Source organism: Coregonus clupeaformis, chromosome 30, assembly GCF_020615455.1.
Source record: "Coregonus clupeaformis isolate EN_2021a chromosome 30, ASM2061545v1, whole genome shotgun sequence".
Taxonomy (NCBI): domain Eukaryota; kingdom Metazoa; phylum Chordata; class Actinopteri; order Salmoniformes; family Salmonidae; genus Coregonus; species Coregonus clupeaformis.
The window spans coordinates 40945792-40972071 of NC_059221.1; the positions used below are offsets into that span (position 1 = coordinate 40945792).

The following is a 26280-nucleotide window of genomic DNA, read 5'->3' on the forward strand; positions in this document are numbered from 1 at the left end:
TAAGCTATGATACTATTCTAATGATTGTTTAAATAACTAGAATACATAGTGTTGTATCAATGCTGTTTCGATTCATTCTTGTGCCTCCTGTAAACATTTGCCATACAGTATCCACACGAATGCACACACACACACACTCACATACGTGGAGGGAACTTCTTTACGTGAAAAAGGTCACATTGCAAGAAGCTTTTTGTTAGCCTGGTCCCAGATCTGTTTCCGCTTTTGCCTACTTGTCATTGTCAAGACAAACATGGTATGACAATTCCATAAGGAGTTGGCAAGAGAGCACAAACAGACTGGCTTCCAGGCTAGCGTTTGGTGGGGGCACACACTAGAAAAATATATTACCGTCTTGGAATGTATAATCAAATCAGGCCTGTGATGAAATGGTTCATGATCAGTTGGCGGCTATGTATCTATAGCAGGGCTCTCAAACCCTGTTCCTGGAGAAGCCAGGTCGTTCAAGATTGGCGTCGAAATTGGACGTCTATCCACGTCCTGAAATATCAGAAAATGCCTTCAAAACCAGCCACTAGGGGAAACAGTGAGCGCTATTACCATCAAGTAGGCTTGGGTTTTGCGGATGGCCGAAATCCCATGACTCTGGATCAGAAGGTTGCGCGTTCGATCCCAGTTGTGGACAATGTTTTTTAATTTTAACCCTAACCCAAACCATTCAGAATGAATAGCTAAACTTAACCCGTAAATTCAAAATTTGATGTTTGGAGATATAGAACGATACAGAGCAGCAGGAGCAACAAAAACACTTAGAAATGTGACGTTTGGAGAACGTGGCTGAACGGCTAATTCTGCAGTGAGACCATGAGAGCTTGTTGCCTGGAGCGCTACCATCCTGTAGTTTTCGCTCCAACCCCAGCTGTAACTAACCTGATTCAGCTTATCAACCAGCTAATTATCAGGTGTGCTAGATTAGGGTTGGAGCAAAAACCTACAGGACGGTAGCTCTCCAGGAATAGGGTTGGAGTGTAAACCTACAGGACGGTAGCTCTCCAGGAACAGGGTTGGAGTGTAAACCTACAGGACGGTAGCCCTCCAGGAACAGGGTTGGAGTGTAAACCTACAGGACGGTAGCCCTCCAGGAACAGGGTTGAGAGCCCTGATCTATAGTATATTCATAAGAGAAAGCCTTGTCCCCAGATAATCAAATAATATGGTGTTCTTGAGATATCAAACAGAAAATAATTAGGGAGAGGAGAGCATCAAGATCCTAAGCAGGGTGACAGTAGACCTGAACAAATGCTCAACATCAACAGACTGACTCAACTAAATACCCCGGAGGTACTGGTACTGTAACTAAATACCCTGGAGGGCCCGGTACTGGTACTGTAACTAAATACCCTGGAGGGCCCGGTACTGGTACTGTAACTAAATACCCTGGAGGGCCCGGTACTGGTACTGTAACTAAATACCCTGGAGGGCCCGGCACTGGTACTGTAACTAAATACCCTGGAGGGCCCGGTACTGGTACTAAATACCCTGGAGGGCCCGGTACTGGTACTGTAACTAAAGACCCTGGAGGGCCCGGTACTGGTACTGTAACTAAAGACCCTGGAGGGCCCGGTACTGGTACTAAATACCCTGGAGGGCCCGGTACTGGTACTAAATACCCTGGAGGGCCCGGTACTGTAACTAAATACCATGGAGGGCCCGGTACTGTATGAACTGCTTGGAGGTTATTGGCAGTCGGAGAAATGTTTCCTGACGAAACCCAAGTTATTAATCGGCAATTGAGAAAAGCAGGCAAAAACACATCATGTTAAAATATTTTGCAGGAAATGCATAGAAAACATGGGGTAAATAAACTAACCTGCATCAGGGCTTTGACATAAAATAAAGCATATAAAAGTTGACATGCCTCTAAAAGTTTAACACAGCTCTGCTACACTGTTCAAATAAAATGTGGAAAAACCACAGCAAGTGAAAGAGACATCATTCCAGCTTTGAAATGCAGGACACCGCTGCAAAGTCTGTCACACAAGAGGGCCCCCGTTCCCTGAAGCAGAGGGTCAGAATGTGGGTAGGGGGGGTTGCACCAGTCTCACCTCATCCATTTACTTCCTCCTGAATGAAGCTAACTGCCAGCTCAAGGAGCGTGACACTAGAAAACCCCAGACGACAAACACCCTCCTGACTTACTGAAGCCGTGTTTAAAATTAAAGATGTTTGGAAACCAAGGAATCGTTTTCCTCAGTCTCTGTCGACTAGGTTTGACAGGAGATGTGCTCTGAACAGCAGGTGGGCCTGTGTTGAGTGACGCACGCCGTCAGCTGCTGTGGCAGAGAGGAGATCAGAAGTGAATGTGCCACCTTGTGTGGAAATGAAGGCACAGACAGAGACGTGGCAGGTCGGAGGAGTCCAACCCTGAAGTCTACCTGACAACGTTTTCTCATGTCTTCGATCTATATGAAGTCTCAATGATCTGTAATCTCACTAAATAAAGGTTTCTGCTTCATTCATCTTCAATCATATTAGCTAAAATTAATCACAAGGCTGTGTTGTAAGTTTTAAATACTGAACGTTTTCTCCAACTGAGCCTCTATCACCAGCTGCTAGATAAATACTCCTCTTCGTCACTGGCTAGTGGTTTGTTGTGCACGTTGTGTGTTCTGTGTGCCAGGTATTTATTGACCACCATCAGGACATGATCACGTGGGTTTTAATGGTAAAAAAAACAACAAAAAAACACAAACCAATGAACACACACGAAAAATTAAATGACCTCACTAATTTCAGGCCAATGCGCCTAGTATGATGCGCTAACTTGTTTCTGAATCACTTTTACATTTGTAAAAACTAATTAATACAACAATTGGAGAAGAGGTCAACAGGAAAGAGTACACAAAGGAAAAAAAGAGGAACGTTTGGCCCAAGGCAGTTATAGATAACTCCCCTCCATTTTCTTGTGTTTTAGGGTGTTGCAGACAGTTGTTTGATGAGGGTAACATTAGTGACCATCACACTCTCTAAAATCTCAACAGTTTGTCAGAGAGTCCTCAGTGTATCGTGGGATGTAAGGTTCAAACATAATAATGTCATTTCTTGGAAATTAAAGGAGACATTAGAAAAGTTAAATAAATTCCTTCATTTTTCCCCTACAAGAGGGTGTCTGTTGTGGCTGTCATTCTCACAGGCGTTTCTGAGCGAAGACAGATCCTAAGACGACTCCTGTGACCAGAGTCAAACCCGCCAGCAGCCACTTCTTAACGCTCTCCTGAGACTTCCTGCTCTCGGCTGCAGAGTCCATCCCAAAGATCTCTGCAAACCTGTCCTGGAGACCGAAAGAGAGGAGAGAGGGAGTTGGTGAACAGAATGAGGTATGACCCAAAACAAATCTAAAATTACATAATGCATTCATTTAAAAATCTGAGCCAAATATAAAATGTTATCAGCACGTCCACAACACATCCCTATGCTGTTACTCTGAACTGCAGTAACCCCAAAGTGAATCACTTTCGTTGTTGACATTTCCCCACCATCAGTGTCATCTGTTGCCCACCCCTTCCAGTAACTCATTGGAGAACAGCCCAGAACGCTGACATCACAGTCTGCAGTTCTGGCTACAGCCACCAGAGAGAGCAAGCTCACATTGGATGATTCATCTGATTAGGTCTGGCACTGATGTTTTGGCTGGCTGGGGGTTGTTTTCAGTGCAGTGAGTGAATAGTGGACTTAACTGGGCAGCAAAACAAATAGTTCTCAAACAATCTTATACCATGACTGATGACTGTAATCCAACTAGTTGTTTGTATAGCCTTCATAACTTAACATTCAGATGGTCAGATAAAGAGCCTTTGTCCTACTGCTGGAATTAAAGTAAGATAAGAGAATCATTCCAGAGACATTCCAAACACGCTGCTTTGATTACAGATGGGTGGTGTGCACATCTGCCACACCCCTCTTCTTTCCGCTCTAACAGGGTGATACCATCATAATTCCTCCTCCAAATACAGAAGAATACTTCACAATGGAGCTGTTGTTTCCCTTAACAGGATTTGTGACCGATGTCATAGCTGTGAAGGTGTCTGGTAAAAGGCTTCTGAGGAATCGAGAGATCAATTTCAAAGGAAAGGGTTCCAAGAAGGGGGGGGGACATGGTGGGGGCAGATAACAGAGGTGGGGAACATGGTGGGGGCAGATAACAGAGGTGGGGAACATGGTGGGGGCAGATAACAGAGGTGGGGAACATGGTGGGGGCAGATAACAGCCCACTGGGCACAGATGTCTATTCCTCAGACCTGAAGACCTCAGCTAGCTAGCACTGCCTGAGACAGACAATACTGTTGGCCTACAGATAAAACACTGCCAGACAGACATAATACTGTAGGCCAGGTATGGTCAACTCCAGTCCTCGGGGGTCTGATTGGTGTCACACTTTTGCCCCAGCTCCAGCTAACACACCTGACTCCAATAATCAACTAGTCATAATATTCAGTTTAGAATGCAGTTATCCTGAACAAAAATATAAATGATGAGTATTTCTGTCTGTAATAAAGCCCTTTTGTGGGGAAATCTAATTCTGATTGGCTAATTCCCATGGCTGCACCCCTGCCCAGTCATGGGAAAATCAATAGATTAGGGCCTAATTTATTTATTTCAATTAATTGATTGATTTCCTTATATGAACTGTAACAGAGTAAAATCTTTGAAATTGTTGCATGTTGCGTTTATATTTTTGTTCAGTATAGTTTAAAAAAATCAGCTGTTTTTGCTAGGGATGGGGAAAAAGTGACACCACGTCGGCCCCTGAGGACTGGAGTTGCCCATCCCTGCAGTGTAGGCCCACTGAGACAAACACACTGCAATTAATACTGTACATTACACCCACAGTGTTCACATTCATCACTCAATGATTCCGGTGCAAACACTTCTGTCCAAACAAACCCATCGGAGACAAACCAAGCTACTGTAGGTGAGGTGGGTGTAGTCGGTCTATAGATTCTAAGAAATGTCAACATGTAGGCTAACTACAGCACAGGAGCCAGCAGCACGCAGAGGTGAAGCCATGGAGAGTATCGCTCCCCGTGAGAACTCCAGGAAGGGGAATGAGAGGAATGATGTGGGTGTAGAGAAAAGAGAGTCGTTTGTGATGACGATTATTTCATGACCTGATGTGTTAAGGCATGACAGAATACAGAGAGTGTGAGTGACCGGTGAAATCAAATAGGATATTCACCTCCCCTCTCCTGAATAGCCTCCCTGTAATAATAATAATAATAATAAAATAAAAATCAAGAATACATTTTATTTGTGACACGCTTGTTCATCTTTCTACCATACCATCTAGGTTCATCGTCAATGTCTCTTTATTACAACAGTGCCTAGGTCTGTCTCAGCTCTACACTGCTTCCTGTGGTCTATCATCATGGCAGGCAGCAGTAACATACTCAACCCTGTAGTCATCAGTGCTTATTGATCTCTGGAGCTCTAATGTGTACTGTACCTGCCTAGGCATGCCTATACTACTCTCACACACACACACACACACACACACACACACACACACACACACACACACACACACACACACACACACAGAATCCACATACTGTATAACATTTTAGTCATTTAGCAGATGCTCTTATCCAGAGTGACTTACAGTTAGTGAGAGCATACATTTTCCATACTGGCCCCCCGTGGGAATCGAACCCACAACCCTGGCGTTGCAAGCGCCATGCTCTACCAACTGAGCTACACGGGACCATATAACCACACCTTTCTAGTGAACTGGGGCCTATATGTTAAATTACAGGTAGTAAATCACACAGGCCTGTCCGACATGTTAAATTACAGGTAGTAAATCACACAGGCCTGTCCGACATGTTAAATTACTGGTAGTAACATCACACAGCCACATTGTAATGTTTGTCAGTCTCCATGTCTGTATCTGTCTGAGTGGTTCTGTCTCAGTCACACCTGCGAGGTCGCTAGCCCTAAACCTGCTGCCCTCTCCCAGTGTTCTCCACCTGTTCCCCAGAGATGTCAGGCACTAAGCAGCAGCCATTCTAAGATGTTTTCCAGCCTCAGGATTTTTTTTTTTTTTTTTTTTTAATCGATAGCTGAGGAGAGAAAAAGGCAGAAGCGGGAAGGAGAGAGGAGGAAAAACAACAACATTTCATTATAAGGTTTCCATGGTTACCAGAGATCAGCTGATCGGCGCGTTTGTGTCTAAAAGATTGCCCAAGGTTCCATGACTGAGAGGAAAACCACCACCACCACCGGACCCCGAGTCAGTTCTAACCGGTTACACCACTGTTTCACCACCATCATCATAACCTGCAACCGTGTCTCCATGGTGAAACACTGACCACTAGATTAGTCAGAATATTTATCTTTTTAATCAATGAAAGGGGTTGCAGTGAATGGAAGCAATATTTAAAAGATGGCCTAAACTTCAAAACCGAAGTGTTTCTCTTCATAATTTAGAGCCTTTAGTTCCCCAGAGAGAGAAGATGAATTGACCAGAGCCTCTCAAATGATTCCGCAGCAGCTGATCTGGGCAGGTCTCTTTCAATAGAGGCCTCAGCTCAGTTTGGCAACCGAGAGAGAACTGGGCAGAAGGAACACGGTTACCACACAGAGTTGAAACAATACTAAAGGGGAGTGTTCCATTCAAATAAAGAAAGGAATCCAGAATGTTCAGCTAGCCTAGTTATGTGAACTACAGAATGCTGGCATAGCCCTGGGAACACAGAAGCCTCTGAATAGAACTACTAACAAAAAAGGCCAGATTCCGCTTTAAACCAGCCCAACGAAAGACAATTGAGGGTTGCAAAACTCCTTGGTCACACTGGACGGATTTCCTGTCAAATGCTGCATTCTTCAGTGATGGCGCATGAGATCTGGATTGTATCATCCAGTACTTGAGTAATAAGTAATCACCTCATGTCTCAGACATGCCTTGAATGCCCTCTCTGACGTTGAAGTCTGACCTTTGCTGAGTCATAATGAAAACACGGGATGGGTTGTGCTTCTGGGGCAAAAGTGCAATTCCACATCACATCAGTAAGTCGTTTGTTGGGTAAACTCAGATAAACAAACCGTTGCGTTTGATTACATTTTCGTGTGACATCAAAGGACGGCTTTTTAATCTTCACCGCTGGTCAAATATGGTGAATACACTCACATTGACCACAGATGGACCTCTTATCTGCAATCATGTGATGCATACAGGAAGGGCAGAACTAGGCTAAAGTTGAGAGCTAAGACACTGCTCCCAGTCCCACCCTCAGAATACAATTCTCCATGCCTGTCGGCAGATCATCATAAGTCCATATGACGACTGGCAGACAGTCATCCCCCAGAGTGTGAGAGTCGGGCTTTGGGCCAAACCATAGAGCACCGGAACAGTGTGGGGGAGGGGTTAATAAACCTGGCAAGGCCCCAGAGCAAGGTTCTGTTCTGCCTTTAACCTCGCCTGCTCAAGTAGCTAGAACACAATGTAGCCATAAATACTGGTGAATAATCAGAAACAACAATCCACACTAAGCCACTCTGCCATTCACGCCCCTTTAAAAACACTCACGCAAGGCTGAAGTTAGAGAAGACTATACACTAGTTATATTCACATTATAGTCATTTAGCAGACGCTCTTATCCAGAGTGACTTACAGGAGAAATTAGGGTTAAGTGTCTTAATCAAGGGAACAGACAGATTTTTCACCTAGTCGGCTCAGGGATTCAAACCAGCGACCGTTCGGTTACTGGCCCAACCGCTAGGCTACCTGCAGCCCATACCATTGTCATCAGACCCAACACTCTTAACCCCTAGGCTACCTGCCTCCCATACCACTGTCATCAGACCCAACACTCTTAACAGCTAGGCTACCTGCCTCCCATACCACTGTCATCAGACCCAACACTCTTAACAGCTAGGCTACCTGCCTCCCATACCACTGTCATCAGACCCAACACTCTTAACCGCTAGGCTACCTGCCTCCCATACCACTGTCATCAGACCCAACACTCTTAACCGCTAGGCTACCTGCCTCCCATACCACTGTCATCAGACCCAACACTCTTAACCGCTAGGCTACCTGCCTCCCATACCACTGTCATCAGACCCAACACTCTTAACCGCTAGGCTAGCTGCCTCCCTAGCTAGGATGTGGTCTGGTAAGAAGGACCATAGGGATCAAGGAACTTGATGGTGACCTCCCAGCTGGCTGTTACTGTCGGTTCTAGCCTACACATGAAGGAGACGTCTGTCTCCCCCCTTTCTCTTCCTCTAGTGGGATGTGTCTCTGCTGATCCATCCGGAGGTGAATCCATTCATTAAAGAGGAGATTAAGGAGTCGGACATTCAGGCTCAGACGCCGATCTGTTCCCCATCTCAATGGGGTTCACTAGCAGCGCAGCTCCCATTGGGTCACCACAGCACTCTCCCAGCGTCTAGGAAAAAGGGGCCACAGCAGCCACACACACAGAGAAACGTGTGTGTTGCTTTTCAGATCCACTGTATGTCACCAGCAGCACCCCATAAACTTGAACCCTCAAACACTCACCCCCACTCAAATCTCCTCACAAAGGGGCAAAGAGCTACCATCTGTCTGAAAGAAAGAAAGAGGGGGAGAAGAGAAAATGATAGAGACAGAGGAAGAGAGACAGACAGACGGAGACAGAGACAGATGGAGAGAGCGAGACAGACAGACGGAGACAGAGGGAGAGAGCGAGACAGACACAGAGAGGGAGACACAGAGACAGACACAGAGAGGGAGACACAGAGACAGACACAGAGAGGGAGACACAGAGACAGACACAGAGAGGGAGACCGAGAGACACAGAGGGACACAGAGGGCGACAGAGACACAGAGGGCGACAGAGAGACACAGAGAGGGAGACAGAGAGACACAGAGAGGGAGACAGAGAGACACAGAGAGGGAGACAGAGAGACACAGAGAGGGAGACAGAGAGACACAGAGAGGGAGACAGAGAGACACAGAGAGGGAGACAGAGAGACACAGAGAGGGAGACAGAGAGACACAGAGAGGGAGACAGAGACACAGAGAGGGAGACAGAGAGACACAGAGAGGGAGACAGAGAGACACAGAGAGGGAGACAGAGAGACACAGAGAGGGAGACAGAGAGACACAGAGAGGGAGACAGAGAGACACAGAGAGGGAGACAGAGACACAGAGAGGGAGACAGAGACACAGAGAGGGAGACAGAGACACAGAGAGACACAGAGGGAGACAGAGAGACACAGAGGGAGACAGAGAGACACAGAGGGAGACAGAGACACAGAGGGAGACAGAGATGCAATGGACTAGGAGACAAGGAGAGGAAAGAACATTAAATATGGCTCTTATTACATTGCCGCCAATTCGAACAACATTGATCATGATGATCAGCGTCATCATATTCAATACAGCGCTACCAGATTCTGTCATATTTGCTGGGCACCATAGCCCCTCTCCCCATGTCAGTTTAATAGATCACAGCTACCACACTAATCCAATAGAGAGGTCTCATAATCTGAAATCAGTTTCTATACACAGAGAGAGCGAGAGAGAGAAACCGAGGGAGGGAGGGGGTAATTGGGAGAAAATGCAGGCCTATACAGTCAATCTAATAAAGATGGAGAATAAACTGCAAGTAACAAACAGGCAGAGGGACAGAGAGAGGCACAGAGATGGACAGAGACAGCAAGAGGGAGAGCGAGAGGGAGAAAAAGAGGGATAGAGAATGAGGGAAGGGGAAAGGAATCCTGACCTGATTTTCCACACTAAGCCAGCTCAGAACTGGAGCAGAGAGAGAAGGAGCCACAATGTTTCCACTGAGTACACACAGACAGACCACTGCTCTAGTCCCTCTACCAACACACAGACAGACCACTGCTCTAGTCCCTCTACCAACACACAGACAGACCACTGCTCTAGTCCCTCTACCAACACACAGACCACTGCTCTAGTCCCTCTACCAACACACACACACACACAGACCACTGCTCTAGTCCCTCTACCAACACACACACACACACAGACCACTGCTCTAGTCCCTCTACCAACACACAGACACACAGACCACTGCTCTAGTCCCTCTACCAACACACACAGACCACTGCTCTAGTCCCTCTACCACACACACACACAGACCACTGCTCTAGTCCCTCTACCAACACACACACACAGACCACTGCTCTAGTCCCTCTACCAACACACAGACCACTGCTCTAGTCCCTCTACCAACACACAGACCACTGCTCTAGTCCCTCTACCAACACACACACACACAGACCACTGCTCTAGTCCCTCTACCAACACACAGACACAGACCACTGCTCTAGTCCCTCTACCAACACACAGACACAGACCACTGCTCTAGTCCCTCTACCAACACACAGACAGACCACTGCTCTAGTCCCTCTACCAACACACACACAGACAGACCACTGCTCTAGTCCCTCTACCAACACACAGACACAGACCACTGCTCTAGTCCCTCTACCAACACACAGACACAGACCACTGCTCTAGTCCCTCTACCAACACACAGACAGACCACTGCTCTAGTCCCTCTACCAACACACACACACAGACCACTGCTCTAGTCCCTCTACCAACACACAGACAGACCACTGCTCTAGTCCCTCTACCAACACACAGACAGACCACTGCTCTAGTCCCTCTACCAACACACAGACAGACCACTGCTCTAGTCCCTCTACCAACACACAGACAGACCACTGCTCTAGTCCCTCTACCAACACACAGACAGACCACTGCTCTAGTCCCTCTACCAACACACACACACAGACCACTGCTCTAGTCCCTCTACCAACACACACACACCGACCACTGCTCTAGTCCCTCTACCAACACACAGACAGACCACTGCTCTAGTCCCTCTACCAACACACAGACAGACCACTGCTCTAGTCCCTCTACCAACACACAGACAGACCACTGCTCTAGTCCCTCTACCAACACACAGACCACTGCTCTAGTCCCTCTACCAACACACAGACCACTGCTCTAGTCCCTCTACCAACACACACAGACCACTGCTCTAGTCCCTCTACCAACACACACACACAGACCACTGCTCTAGTCCCTCTACCAACACACACACACACACACAGACTACTGCTCTAGTCCCTCTACCAACACACAGACCACTGCTCTAGTCCCTCTACCAACACACACACACAGACCACTGCTCTAGTCCCTCTACCAACACACACAGACCACTGCTCTAGTCCCTCTACCAACACACACACACACAGACCACTGCTCTAGTCCCTCTACCAACACACACACACACACACAGACTACTGCTCTAGTCCCTCTACCAACACACAGACAGACCACTGCTCTAGTCCCTCTACCAACACACACAGACCACTGCTCTAGTCCCTCTACCAACACAGACAGACCACTGCTCTAGTCCCTCTACCAACACACACAGACCACTGCTCTAGTCCCTCTACCAACACACACACACAGACCACTGCTCTAGTCCCTCTACCAACACACACACACACAGACCACTGCTCTAGTCCCTCTACCAACACACACAGACCACTGCTCTAGTCCCTCTACCAACACACACACAGACAGACCACTGCTCTAGTCCCTCTACCAACACACACAGACCACTGCTCTAGTCCCTCTACCAACACACACACACAGACCACTGCTCTAGTCCCTCTACCAACACACAGACAGACCACTGCTCTAGTCCCTCTACCAACACACAGACAGACCACTGCTCTAGTCCCTCTACCAACACACAGACAGACCACTGCTCTAGTCCCTCTACCAACACACACACACAGACCACTGCTCTAGTCCCTCTACCAACACACACACACAGACCACTGCTCTAGTCCCTCTACCAACACACAGACAGACCACTGCTCTAGTCCCTCTACCAACACACAGACAGACCACTGCTCTAGTCCCTCTACCAACACACAGACAGACCACTGCTCTAGTCCCTCTACCAACACACAGACCACTGCTCTAGTCCCTCTACCAACACACAGACACAGACCACTGCTCTAGTCCCTCTACCAACACAGACAGACCACTGCTCTAGTCCCTCTACCAACACACAGACACAGACCACTGCTCTAGTCCCTCTACCAACACAGACAGACCACTGCTCTAGTCCCTCTACCAACACACACACACAGACCACTGCTCTAGTCCCTCTACCAACACAGACAGACCACTGCTCTAGTCCCTCTACCAACACACACACACACAGACCACTGCTCTAGTCCCTCTACCAACACAGACAGACCACTGCTCTAGACCCTCTACCAACACAGACAGACCACTGCTCTAGACCCTCTACCAACACACAGACAGACCACTGCTCTAGTCCCTCTACCAACACAGACCACTGGATGTCTGGCTGCTCTGTGCTGAATCAGAATCACATACTGACATATTTAGAGCACAGCAAAAGCTCATTGCTTAGTGTGGTGCTGCTCAGTTGGATGGCAAGCTGTGTTGAAGTGCACCCAGTGAGGCAGTAATGCTGCAGGTCCCTCTTCCACATCACTGGCTGATGCGCTGATAGAGGCTATAAATAGAGGAGAGAGAGGGGAGTTGCCACTAAATGGACTGCTCCATTGGGCAAGACCCCATTACGCACGTACACATAGACACACACAAAAACAGAAACACACATGATGTGCATAGACACACACAACACACACACCCCTAGACACTGAGTAGTGCTTTTTCTCCTGGCTGCATCCTGCCATCTCATCCTGTCTGTAGCGTACACGTGATGGTGGCTGGATCACCCTGCAACCCTGGAGGAGTTGAGCCCCCCCCCGGCTTCCCCCTACAGCATTGGAATGGCCCAGTCTCTCTCTCAGCATCGAAACTACTGTCTCAGACTTATGGTTTTGTGACAAGGCTGAGGATGACGGAATCACGCCATCTACTGCCACTTTCACCCAGTCACTGACACACACCATCAACCACACAATTCCTACACAGACAATTCAGTATGTGCAAGACTGAACACATTTATAAGGAAACGATTTATTGAAAAAGGCAAAACACAGACTTGATGATCATCTACCCATCAGAATGACTGTTACTGGTTACATGATCATCTACCCATCAGAATGACTGTTACATGATCATCTCCCCATCAGAATGTCTGTTACATGATCATCTACCCATCAGAATGTCTGTTACATGATCATCTACCCATCAGAATGTCTGTTACATGATCATCTCCCCATCAGAATGACTGTTACATGATCATCTCCCCATCAGAATGACTGTTACATGATCATCTCCCCATCAGAATGACTGTTACATGATCATCTCCCCATCAGAATGTCTGTTACATGATCATCTCCCCATCAGAATGTCTGTTACATGATCATCTCCCCATCAGAATGTCTGTTACATGATCATCTCCCCATCAGAATGTCTGTTACATGATCATCTCCCCATCAGAATGTCTGTTACATGATCATCTCCCCATCAGAATGTCTGTTACATGATCATCTCCCCATCAGAATGTCTGTTACATGATCATCTACCCATCAGAATGACTGTTACATGATCATCTACCCATCAGAATGTCTGTTACATGATCATCTACCCATCAGAATGTCTGTTACATGATCATCTACCCATCAGAATGTCTGTTACATGATCATCTCCCCATCATCAGAATGTCTGTTACATGATCATCTCCCCATCATCAGAATGTCTGTTACATGATCATCTCCCCATCAGAATGTCTGTTACATGATCATCTCCCCATCATCAGAATGTCTGTTACATGATCATCTCCCCATCAGAATGTCTGTTACATGATCATCTCCCCATCAGAATGTCTGTTACATGATCATCTCCCCATCAGAATGTCTGTTACATGATCATCTCCCCATCAGAATGACTGTTACATGATCATCTCCCCATCAGAATGTCTGTTACATGATCATCTCCCCATCAGAATGTCTGTTACATGATCATCTAACCATCAGAATGTCTGTTACATGATCATCTCCCCATCAGAATGTCTGTTACATGATCATCTACCCATCAGAATGTCTGTTACATGATCATCTCCCCATCAGAATGTCTGTTACATGATCATCTACCCATCAGAATGACTGTTACATGATCATCTACCCATCAGAATGTCTGTTACATGATCATCTCCCCATCAGAATGTATGTTACATGATCATCTACCCATCAGAATGTCTGTTACATGATCATCTCCCCATCAGAATGTCTGTTACATGATCATCTACCCATCAGAATGTCTGTTACATGATCATCTACCCATCAGAATGACTGTTACATGATCATCTACCCATCAGAATGTCTGTTACATGATCATCTACCCATCAGAATGTCTGTTACATGATCATCTACCCATCAGAATGACTGTTACATGATCATCTACCCATCAGAATGTCTGTTACATGATCATCTCCCCATCAGAATGTCTGTTACATGATCATCTCCCCATCAGAATGTCTGTTACATGATCATCTACCCATCAGAATGTCTGTTACATGATCATCTACCCATCAGAATGACTGTTACATGATCATCTACCCATCAGAATGACTGTTACATGATCATCTACCCATCAGAATGACTGTTACATGATCATCTACCCATCAGAATGTCTGTTACTGCATGTTTACACACCAGCACGTTATCTGTGGGGACGGCTGGGCACAGCAGATAGCAAACCCCATTACTGTGTGTGTGTGTACATGGCCAGAGGTCCTTTGTTTAAGGTGGTCACGTGAATGGTCTAGGACACTGTTCGATCCATTGTATCAATGCACTGTACGACAACTATGAAACAGACTACTTCCAAAACACATTCACTTAATTTAGCATTTTCATTTCAGAAACATACCAACCCACTACTCATTTGAAACTTACAATGGAAAATGTTTTTTAAAATCCCCACGGTGACCTAGGCAAGACATTCGGGGACACGGGGATGGAGGGATCTGAGGCATCATCTATCAGGGGAGAGGTGGGGAGGACACAGTCAGCCGTAATTAGTGATCATGTCAAATGGATCGAAGAAAATGAGGAGACACGGATGGATGGGTAAAGAAACGAGTGGACATGTGACGGTGCGTGGAGACACGCCCCCCATGGTGACGCTGGCGTGTTGGTGCTTGTCTGGTCTGCAACACGTCTGCTAGTGTGTGGTGGTTGGGGGAGGGAGGGTTGATAGGTCCCAGGGGTACAATCTCCTTGTCCTTTCCTTTAGGGCAGTCTGACATACAATGGCAGGGAATAGAGGCGTGTCGTGTGGATAAGGCAGTGTATCCTAGGTGCAGTGTGCCTATGTATTCATTGAAAAGGGCACCGTCTGGAGCAAATATGTGCCGCCTATGAAAACGGCCACACAAAAAAATTAAAATAAATGGCAAGAGCTCAAGTTCTCCAGTCACAACAGAGTATAAGATATGCCTAGATGTAAGAGTAGAATCTATCCTGTGTCAGGCAGCGGTGGAGGGGATGTAACCTACAGTAGAGGTGTAGCACTCTCACAGTGACAAAGGAGATGAGCAGGAAATAAAGGAAGGGTTTATTTTGTATTGTCCTCTACTAGCTTCCTCCCACCCTCCCAGTTCCAACTATCATTCTCAGAGCCGCCCTCTCCCACTGACATTCAAAATGAGTTAACCATTATTATTCTGTCAGAACCGCACGTCCAGATATTATTCACCCATAAATTGGTTATAACCCACACCCCCTCAGGCATTCCCTCTCCCCACATCCCTCACTGCCCTCCCTCCGACATACTGTCACAGTGTAGCAGTAGGCTACATTCTCACACACCATTTGTTTCGAAATGAGGCTCTTTGGCACTCCGTTTTACTTTCCAACCTCCATCACCACTGAGGTCAGAGAGAACCGTTCAAGGGGGATCACTCAGTCTTCATTCCTTAATCTGCTGTTCCCTCCATTCACTTTCAAACCTCCTTCCACACTGAGGTCAGACAGAGAACCAACCATTCACTCAAGGGGGATTCCACCCATCACCCAGTCTTCATTCCTTCATCTGCTGTTCCATCCATTCACTTTCAACCTCTCTTTCCGTCGTTCTTCTCAGTTAATTTCTCTAACACACATCACTACTGAATATGTTATGAAGCAGCACTGGGATGAAGAGCAGTCGGGGAGAAATGAATCAACATGTGTTTGGTAGGACAGCAGTAAGCCACCTTGTACAGTAACAGGCTGTGGACTCCCCTAAGCAACCGGCTAGCTCTCTTTCTAACGCCACAATACAATCAGGTAATATGACACACTAAGCATCCTACAGCTGCCAACGGATCTGGGTGTGTGTGTTAAAGAGTGAGAGCATAGCCTATGTGTTTCAGAAAAAAAAAAAAAAGAGGACAGAAAGTCAAGTGTGTAGGTTAGATTTGTAATGAAACATGGGAGAAATGGGTAAACAAGTGGGCATTTCTTACTGGGAAATATAGGATCCATTTTGAAAGATTCCCCTGTAGTGTGGGGATGTCCCAGGTGTTCAAACGAACGCACACCTCAGTGTTCTCTTCATTACACACAGAAACCACATTTTACATTTACATTTTAGTCATTTAGCAGACGCTCTTATCCAGAGCGACTTACAGGAGCAATTAGGGTTAAGTGCCTTGCTCAAGGGCACAGACAGATTTTTCACCTAGTCGGCTCGGGGATTAGAACCAGCGACCTTTCGGTTACTGGCACAACGCTCTTAACCACTAAGCTACCTGCCTTAACCACATCAGACAAATTCAAATGTGAGCTGAAGGGTTGTGTGTATTCCTGTGTAGAGGATGAAGAGATGCATTAAACATACTGTTTATCTTTGTGTTGTGTTGTGTGTGTGTGTGTGTGTGTGTGTGTGTGTGTTGTGTGTGTACTCAGTCTGAGGCATGCACATGATCCATTAGTGTGGCATGGCTAGAATGCCAAACATTGAACCGGTAGTTAGGGTGTGTGTGCATGAACTAATTACAGCCAGGGAGGACATTACGTTTGTCTGGAGGCGCTATTCCAGTACCACGAGGAGAACAAAACGCTACTTGACTGAATCTGCTTGATTGAACAAGCAAATTCCATTCAATATTTAGGCCATTCACGTCTTCCACTCAGAGCAACATTCAACATCCGATGCCATCAACAACGTTCAAATTCGCTAAGGCGCTTGGGGGAAAGTGCTTAGGTGATTGGGCATGTGTTTCATCAGGATATTGTTCAGAAATAACACACAGACAACATACTTTGTTTACATAGAGATCCTGTACATGATGAGTTACTATTCCCGTTAAAAGCTTCCACTGGTTCAAGGCGTTGAGTCTGGTGTTTCTGGGTGTGGTGGTGGCATGACACAGAGTGTCTGAGCTGTCAGTAATCGAGTCATCTGCCTGTTTCAACTCTTAAAATAAAAAAAACATTGATTTCAGCTCTGCAACAGCAGAAAGACAATCCAATCGGATGGCCCCTACCCACACAACACAATGTACCCAATCAGATTCCAGTTTCCATAGGACCCATCCCTTTCGAGACTGTTTCAACATCCCCTCCCCATTCCAATCCACACCCCATCATATGTCCCGTGTAGCTCAGTTGGTAGAGCATGCCGCTTGCAATGCCAGGGTTGTGGGTTCGATTCCCACAGGGGGCCAGTATGAAATATGTATGCACTCACTAACTGTAAGTCGCTCTGGATAAGAGCGTCTGCTAAATGACTAAAAATGTAAATGTCAGCCCACACAAAGGGAGAGCTGACCTTAATAGTGTCCTTCTCCCATCCCATAACACACCCACCCAACAGGAACAGGACAACCCATCTCTCAGCTGACCCCAGAGAGAACACTGCTTTCATCTGAAGGCAGCTGGCGCAGAACAGAGGAAGAGATTGAAAACAACCAGGGGAAAATAAAGGTTGATCTATAAAGCCCAAGCCTATACTTCATTCCCCCATGAAGACTTCGATCCCAGCCAGCAGAGCTCACTTCGATTCAGCTGAAAACTCAATGAGGCTGATCAATGCCCAGCTGACCAGAGGCAAACATCTCACGCCGTCTTATTGGCTGATCTAGAACCAACCGCACCCAGTCTCAACAGAGATCAGTCACTTAAAACAGAACAGTCTCGGTCCAAGAGCTGACAAATCAGCCTGAGGTCAGAGGTCAGGCGTCAAATACAGTACACAGATCAGACCAACTGACACGACATAAACAGATACGAGTGCTAATGCGCAGAATCAACAGTTAAACATATTCCAAATTATCCTGGTCTCAACGACCTCCGGAACTGATGCTTCATACAACAACCCACATTGAGCTAAATGACCCATGACCCTTTCCCTACCCCCATGCACACATCTTTCAGTCGTGACTCACCCATCCTCCTTGGCTCTGGATCCAGGGCTGGATGTGATTGTCCAGGTAGACTGTCATCCAGTCTGTGATCCTTCCCACCAGAGGGCTCATCTCCTTGTCCACACACTCTACACAGAGGGCCCCTCCGAAGGCAAACAGGCCAACCACCCGTCCCCAGTTCACACCGTCCCGGAACACCTCGTCCATCACGTTCTCGAAGCTCTGGTAGGCTGTGGACGGCGTGATGTGCAGCTGGGAGGCCAGGTCACTGAACGCTCTGGCATAACGCAGCTCAAACTCGTTGGCAGAGTCCCGCAGTGCCTCTTTCACTGCGTCCAGGCCCTCTGTCCGCCGAGGGGAGGAGGGGGGTGACTGCCGTGGTGGTGGAGTACCAGGACTCGTCCCGTTCATCGTGCAGTTGACGTATGTCATGACTGCCGCACTCCCGTCCACCTGTCCCCCCTCAGTCCGACTCTGGGATTCCGTGAGCCCAATGTGATTGAAGGGGTAGTCCCTCTGTGATAGTTTATATGTAATATAGTATTCCACCAGTTCTCTGTTGTTGTAAGTCATCATTCGTTTTCTTGTCTTTCTTCTTTGCCCCCCGGGGTTCTCAGTTTTACCTGCTCGTGACACGCCCCTTCGGATCAGGCCTCTGTGTTTAATCCAATCGGTGTCATTCTGGGTATGCAGAAAATGGACGTTATGAATACAAAAAAAAACAAGGCTGGTGCAATGGCTCAGGCCCTGTGGTAAGAGAACAATGAAGATCTTAATGAGCATAATTCATCACAATAAGCATAGGTGGGTTGGGGGAGGAGGGGAGCTGTAGTGGGCAAAAATAGATCTGGTGGGGTCAAAGTGCATCGCTTTAATTGGAGATGAAACAGATGGCGATGGTTGCCGTTACCTGTCTGCCCCCACAGACAACCTTCCTTTGGCTTCAGAACAGTCATGACAGGGCAAGGTGCTCTGACTACCAACAGACTTGAATTTTAAACAGCAGGTTGTTTGTGACAGAAGTTAAATATATGATCATTTATTTACCAGTTAGGTTGATTCAGAACACATTTTTCATTTGCAATTGCCAGCATGTATATTTTGGAGATATATATTCTATGAACATATGATAATTGTTAACAGTTAACCTAATGTTACTTAGTAAACCGTAATCAGATAAACATTAATGTATTACATTTGTCATTTTCACATGTAACCCCAAAATTAAGAATAAAATGATATTTCTTCATAAACATAAGTGATTTCTTAAAACACTCTGTGCATGCGCGTCAGTGTGGACCCCTGTTGTTGTAACGTCGTCACAGAACCCCACGTGGGAGAAACGAGGTGCATACATCCCAGATCTTCTTCAGTAGTATGTTCTCACCCACCGAACCTGACCTTTCTTTTCCTATGGTAATAGTGACATTTAGGACTCTCTCTACGGTATAAAGAGTTACCAGTGACTGGCGACTTGACAGGTGGGAACTCAATCCCAAAATGACGACATCGAAAATAGCACTAGAAAGTGGGGAGCTACTTTGTTGCCTTGGCAGTTTTAAGCATATATGTTTACAGTAGCAACAGCTAACCAACACGTGTCGCTAGCTACTAGGGCTACACAGAATTCCATGGAACAATCTAGCCCGTCCATATCATTTTCAAGGCAAATAATACTGAAAGATTACTGACTGATTTAAATAAATCTCCGAATTTGATCAAAACACATAGCTACAGTAATTAGTTTTAGTTATGTTTCAAAGTGGCCATTTTTCGTTTAGGCAATTCCACAGTAACAGAATAATGCGGAGACTAAGAATTTCCCAAAATGTATGCCAAACCCCAAAAACCATTGATTGCCAAGTTAAACCACAACTATATGCAGCACAAACCGTCATTATGTTTCAAAACTGCATCTGCACTGTTTTTCAAGTAAATGTATTTTTGTGAAAATGTCAAGAGGAAATTGTTCTCGTCCTTATGCATATAGTTGTGGAGACAAGTTGGAATTGCATAGCAATTTATTGATAAACAAGCTAGCTAACTACATTTTTTACAGAACAATAAACTAATCTAATTATATTGTCACGTATAAACATAATAATCATGATTGTCTACAATTGACATGTTATCTTACCTAGTTACACCAAAAGTGGAATATCTTCAACGGCAACACTCTTAGTGAGTTGCTTTAATCCTATTTTCTGAAAATGTATCAGTCCTGCTGTCAAAATCCGAGGAGAGAAGTGAAATGTACTATTGCCGAAGATGGTGGACAAATGAAGATAGTTCACTCAAACCGTTTACCATTGGAAAAAAATGCTCCGTTCCGGTCTCCCATAACCAATGCAATAGCAGCTGGGTCTGGTTTGCTTAGTTCATTGACTGCCTGTAATGTAACCAGAAGAAATTAGGGGGTAGGGTGTCGCGCTTCCTCTTCTGTCTCTGCTATTGCTACGTGATGCGCGTGTCCCCTCTTCCGTAACTGATATTGCTACGTGATGCGCGTGTCTTGGGTATGCCGCGTTGAAGACAACTCGGAAACTCGTTGCTGAAAGATGAGCTCAGAGTTTACAATTAGGAAAATATCAGAAACAACCAATAGGAAGCGCTACGCAAAATAACTTAAGTACATTTTGATTGAGGTTCCGAATTGTCTTGAAAGCACTGTATGCCCAGGCCACTCAATCCATTACATAACAAAGGCTGTGTTTAGACATACAGCCCAATTCTGGTCTTTTGACCAATCACCACTGTTGGGGTAGTCCAAGATGTACTCTTAAGGAGCCTACCGTTACTCCTTAAGGTCCAAGGAACTTTTGTTATTTTCAGAGGTAGACTGGCTCTGGCAGCCACAAACTATCTAAACGTGAATCGATTCTCAATTGTGATATGATTCTAGAAACATAAAGCCCTTTACTTTCATATCACAAAATAATTAAACAAATGCAAAATATACACTTACAATACACTGTTTTAACCGGATGCATCACAGTTGCAGTCTTCTGTTACACGCAGGTGTTTGGAACATGCTAGATAGCTAATTAGCACAGGTGGTCCCTCCGTAAACACGCGCTGTAACATGCGAGATATGGCCGTGTGGGAACACTAACCCTATACAAAGGTGTGTATCAATTTATCGCTGATATGAAAGAGTTACTACGTTTCCAAAACCGCACTGCAAGCGATGTGTGTTAATGTTCAGACCGAGTGTCGTGGCACTTTACAAAAACTCCCCTAACAGAGGATGCCTTCGTCCAATGACTTATGTGTAATTATGAAGGGCTAGTGTTGGGGAAGCTACTGTGAAATCATAGTTTACCAAACTACATGCCTGGAAACCTGACGTTGAATTGCATTGAATGGTATGTCAGGCAGAAATGAGCGTTTGAATCAGGAAAGTTTCCTCTCACGACCTCGAATAGCCAGAATGTTGAATAAAATTATATTTTAATGTACTTTACCGGTTGTCCATGCGGTTGGTCCTTTTGGCGGCAGGAATGTGAGACAATGTATCCTCAGGAAAGTATAACTACATAAACTTTTTAAAGCGCTAGTAGCGTGTTCAGATCTCTATCACCTGAAGCATGCGCAGAACCATGTAAACACGCGTCTACACAAATAACCTGTTCATTTTAACTCGGAGATCCCGAGTTTGAGATGACGTGAATGCAGCATAAGGCTGCGTTTACACAAGCCGCTCAATTTATAAATGTTTTCGCTAATTGGTCGTAGTGACCAATTACATCAGATCTTTTTCAGAGCTGATCTAATTCGTAAAAAAAAAAAAAGAGAGATTAGAATTGGGCTGCCTGTGTAAACGCACCCTAAAACGCAGCCAATGATCGCCATTATTTTCCGCCTATTTTAAACACCCATGTCGGCGACCTTTAATCATTACACCCACCGGAATATGGCTTGTTGGATGCCAACTCGGCTTTGCGCAATCGTCACTAGTTAGAGAAACACATTACAATTTCAAAATGAAAAGGTAGTTACTAATTACATTTATAATACACCGATTTAACCATGTCATTCTAAATCCCCCAAATATTTTTAATTCGTAGGAAGTCGGCGTTCTAATCTTGGTATGATTATCCTGGGTTTGTGACTTGCACCTGAAATGTCTATTTGGCTACTGCAACCAGTCTAAATTCAGTTTATTTGCATAAAACCTAGGCCGGGGTATGTAACTAGCTAGTTTAGCTCGCTTAAGTTTAACACATATGTACGTTAGCTTTCCCATTTGATTTGGTAAAAATGGCTAGTGGTTGTGCTTCTTTAGCTAACGTTCTCATACAGCTCATAGAAGCTGCAAGTTGAACTTGATTAGCTACGTTAATCGATATGAAACACTTACTGCAACTTGAATGGTTGGCACAAAGCCCACAACGAAATCCAATCAGCAGCAGACAAGATCATATTAGACTTTTCTGCTGGAGCAAATGGAGACGCGCTGACTGGATAGCTAGCTAATTTTAGCTAAAGTTGCCATTCCTAGCTAGCTGTTCCGCCCACTGACATTAAATGACGCTTACTTCATCCAACTAGATCGCTAACTACAGATGTACATCTTTACACGCCTGCTACGTTAGCTAGGTTATTAGCTAACTACAGTAACGTTAGTTTACGTTAGCACCCTAAACAGAGGCTCAATTCCATCTTCTTTGACCTATTTTCAGTTTGCTAAAATATTCATAGTCAAATTATGTCACCGGTTCCCAACATACTGTGGGGGTGTTGTTGAAAATGAATTTAGATGCCTTTCTTGATAAACGTTGTCGGTTGTCTTCAGAAGTAAATCAGACACAGTACAGCTTTACCAGAACGTAAAATATATTTTTTTATATCCGTCTGTACACCCCAAACAAAACAAAGGATGTTTCACATCACCATGGTAACCTTTGTTACCCCAAAATTGCCTTCGATACATTCTGACGTTTGAGGTTTACAGCGGCACATTGTGGTCAACTTTAGAAACGCATTGTCAAAAGGCCACATCAGTAGCTGCTACATTGCAGCGATGATAGTATTTCACTTTCCAGTAAACCAACTCAAATCAAAAGCAGTGCTGCTATAGATCTGAATTAAAGGTTTATTGATTACTTCACCAACTGCTTGGGAGATTACATCACAATATGTATAGCACTTACATTTCTATTTTACATAAACTTTCCACCTTGTATTTCTCCATATACTGTATATTAAATGTATAGATCCCCTTAAGGGAAAAGTAGCCATCCATTGTTGCAAGGGGGAGGAATGCTTCTCAAACATATTTAAATGCACTTCAAATAATTATATACATCCTTGTTTAAAAAAAAAAATGCACAGGATTAAACTGCAAATGGTAACGATGGTAGCTATACCCTGACATATTTAGGGGTAACGTTTGATTTTGCTTCATTCTTTCTCCTGTCTGTTATTTCACCGACAACACTGACAGACACTCCACAACTGAGAAAGTATGGACAGTTAATACATGAGGAGGCTGTTGCAGGCTCCATTAGGTGTAAAGCAGAACAGGGAAAACAGAACAATAGAACCGTTTGATGGGAGAAGAAAATCTCATCCTTGCTATATAATACCATGGGCTTTGCTTTGTAGACTTCCTTTACAGGACACCAGATTCATTCTAGAAAATAGCAAGTAGTTCCATTTTGCTCTCAGAACATTGGAAACATAGGGAATGTGCAGTAGCCTTTCAACAAGTAAACTGGCATGTAATGTTGCTTTAAAATAAGTATAAAAATAAATAAATACAAGTAAAATTAGGACTCTTATAACAGGCTATAGTGATTCACATGATAAGATGAATGGGAAGTGGTGGCAGGGGAACAACCGGCCATACAGGCTCATCCACTAACGGCAATCCTAGGGTAGGATGCTGAATACAGGTTGTGCTACAAAAACCAACCACCAATAACCATCAAATGAAGCGGAGATTGAACATAATGAAAAGGGACAGTAATAAGGATAGGCCTTGTCATCAGGCCTATCAGTTGTTACAATATATTTTGATCAGATCATCAAGCACATCACAACTAGAGAGACACTGAGGATCCTTTAGTGTCGTGTTTCCAATGAGCTTGTCTGCCAGTGGTACTTCTCGGCATATTCAGTAATGATATTCTTCATTTGCGTTAGCATTTGGATATGCATGTTTGTTCAGTCTTAAAAACAGAAAGACAGACAAACAAACCAACAAATAGAACAAACAAAATCAGGTACAGTATAGATATATATATTTATAGAACCACATCAATAAATTGTTGTTGTTCATTTTCCATACATTTGACATTAACGTCAGTGTTGAGAAACAGTCAGAGAGCTCTGTTCTGTCACAGTGCTTTTTACACAGCAGGGATTCTAGGTGGTGTCAGTCTTAAAGGGCACCAGACCTTATTACCAACACCTGAAGCCTTTGCTTTGCAGAAAATAAACAGGAACTGAGGACTTTCAAAGCATTTTCCCCTGAGAATCTTGGCGTCGATCTGCATCCTTCATCGCTACGCACTCCCTTACTCCTGATAGAGGGGGCTCTCACCTCCCAGACCCCCCCCGCTCCAAACCGACCATTCCATCTCCAGACCCTCCTAGGGCGGGTAGGACTAGCCCATCTCAGGAGCAGCGATGTGGAAGACTGAGCCGATGCGGAGGAAGAAGTGGCGCAGGACGGCACGGAGCTCTGGTATCAGGTCAAACTGCATCATCTCACACAGGTGAGGGTAGTAACAGGAGGCATGAGGCTTGAACTGAGGAGAGAACGGTACATAGAACAGGCTATTTTAGCATCAAACAGACAGATGCACACACAAGCTGCTAAACGCTTTGTTTGAAATATGGCCAAAGTTGAATATCAACGTTGTTTGTTTAGTAGCCACTACGTACACCTGAAGGTGGGATTTGGGGAGAGGAAACATTTCTTAGTCAAATTCAAAATAACCCCCAAGGCTGCACACTTCCTGTTTATCTGATTGGTATGTGCAAAGGAACTTGTTGGTACCTAAGCGTCCTTCCTTCTGTTCCCCAAATCACCTTTAATATCATTCTCAATTAGAATGAACCAGGCTAAAAGATAACTGACTGTACGCTCTACACGGGGAAATCTGCACTGAATGGAGTGTAATTCAGAGATCCTTGATGTAGCAGAGGTAGCCCAAGACCCCAGGGGCAGTCCCTGGTCTGCCTGCACACAGCTGATGGCCTCTTTTACATACAAATGTCATTACAAAGACAAAACTGTCAAATAATCAGTGTCCTTCCTCTACAGAAGTCAAATTCATTGCCTGCGGGGAAATCAGGCAAATGAGGGGCTGTCCTACGGCTCGTTATTCAAACAATTTGACCTATAAGGAGCTGTCCTACGGCTCGTTATTCAAACCATTTGACCTATGAGGGGCTGTCCTACGGCTCGTTATTCAAACCATTTGACCTATTAGTTACGCCAGCTGGACATCAGGGGAAATAGACGTATTTTCATACCGCGTACTCATGCAAGGTATATAGAGTTGAAATGGTGCTGGCAGACACTTGCTCACATAAACAGTCTTCAAAAAAACAGATCACTCTTGTGCAGCACTTGTCACTGCAAGCAAATCCCAGTTGTCAGTGTGTGTGCGCGCACAAATATTTCAGTCCATGTGGATGTAGGTGTGTGTGTAACCTTATCGTTGGTCAGTCGCAGGGTCCTACTGAGCAGTAGTAGGAGCAGGTTGGTCCAGGCCTCTCTGTGGCTCTCTGAGGTCAGGCTGATGAAATAGGCCAGGGCCTCGCTGCACACCCTGAGGACAGGACAGGACACACAGGACCACGTATCACACTGCTGGGAGTGAAACACCCCCACAAACCAATGCTGAAGAACCTGTTACAGCTGGACAAAGCAGGGATGAAGCCAGAGCACTAAGGATGACATGATGGA

At 45.3% G+C, this 26280-nt stretch overlaps 2 protein-coding genes across 2 annotated transcripts in view; both read right to left on the bottom strand.

Annotated features, from left to right (window-relative positions):
* Positions 1–2664: 2664 nt before the first annotated feature.
* LOC121546024 (bcl-2-like protein 1) lies at positions 2665–20910 on the bottom strand. The gene is made up of 3 exons (XM_041857000.2): positions 20497–20910; positions 18381–19106; positions 2665–3292 (listed from the first exon to the last, which is right to left on the bottom strand). The coding sequence occupies exons 2-3, from the start codon at positions 18933–18935 to the stop codon at positions 3149–3151; spliced, it is 699 nt and encodes a 232-aa protein (XP_041712934.2). The 5' UTR covers positions 18936–19106; positions 20497–20910; the 3' UTR covers positions 2665–3148.
* Positions 20911–23434: 2524 nt separating this feature from the next.
* The window catches only part of LOC121546023 (brefeldin A-inhibited guanine nucleotide-exchange protein 2), a 45315-nt gene continuing 42469 nt past the window's right edge, over positions 23435–26280 (bottom strand). Inside the window, exons 37-38 of the mRNA XM_041856999.2 lie at positions 26026–26143; positions 23435–25114 (exon numbers count right to left, since the gene is read on the bottom strand). Of these exons, the coding sequence (XP_041712933.1) occupies positions 24971–25114; positions 26026–26143 (262 nt within the window). The 3' untranslated portion in view covers positions 23435–24970. The remainder of the gene's footprint in view (positions 25115–26025; positions 26144–26280) is intronic.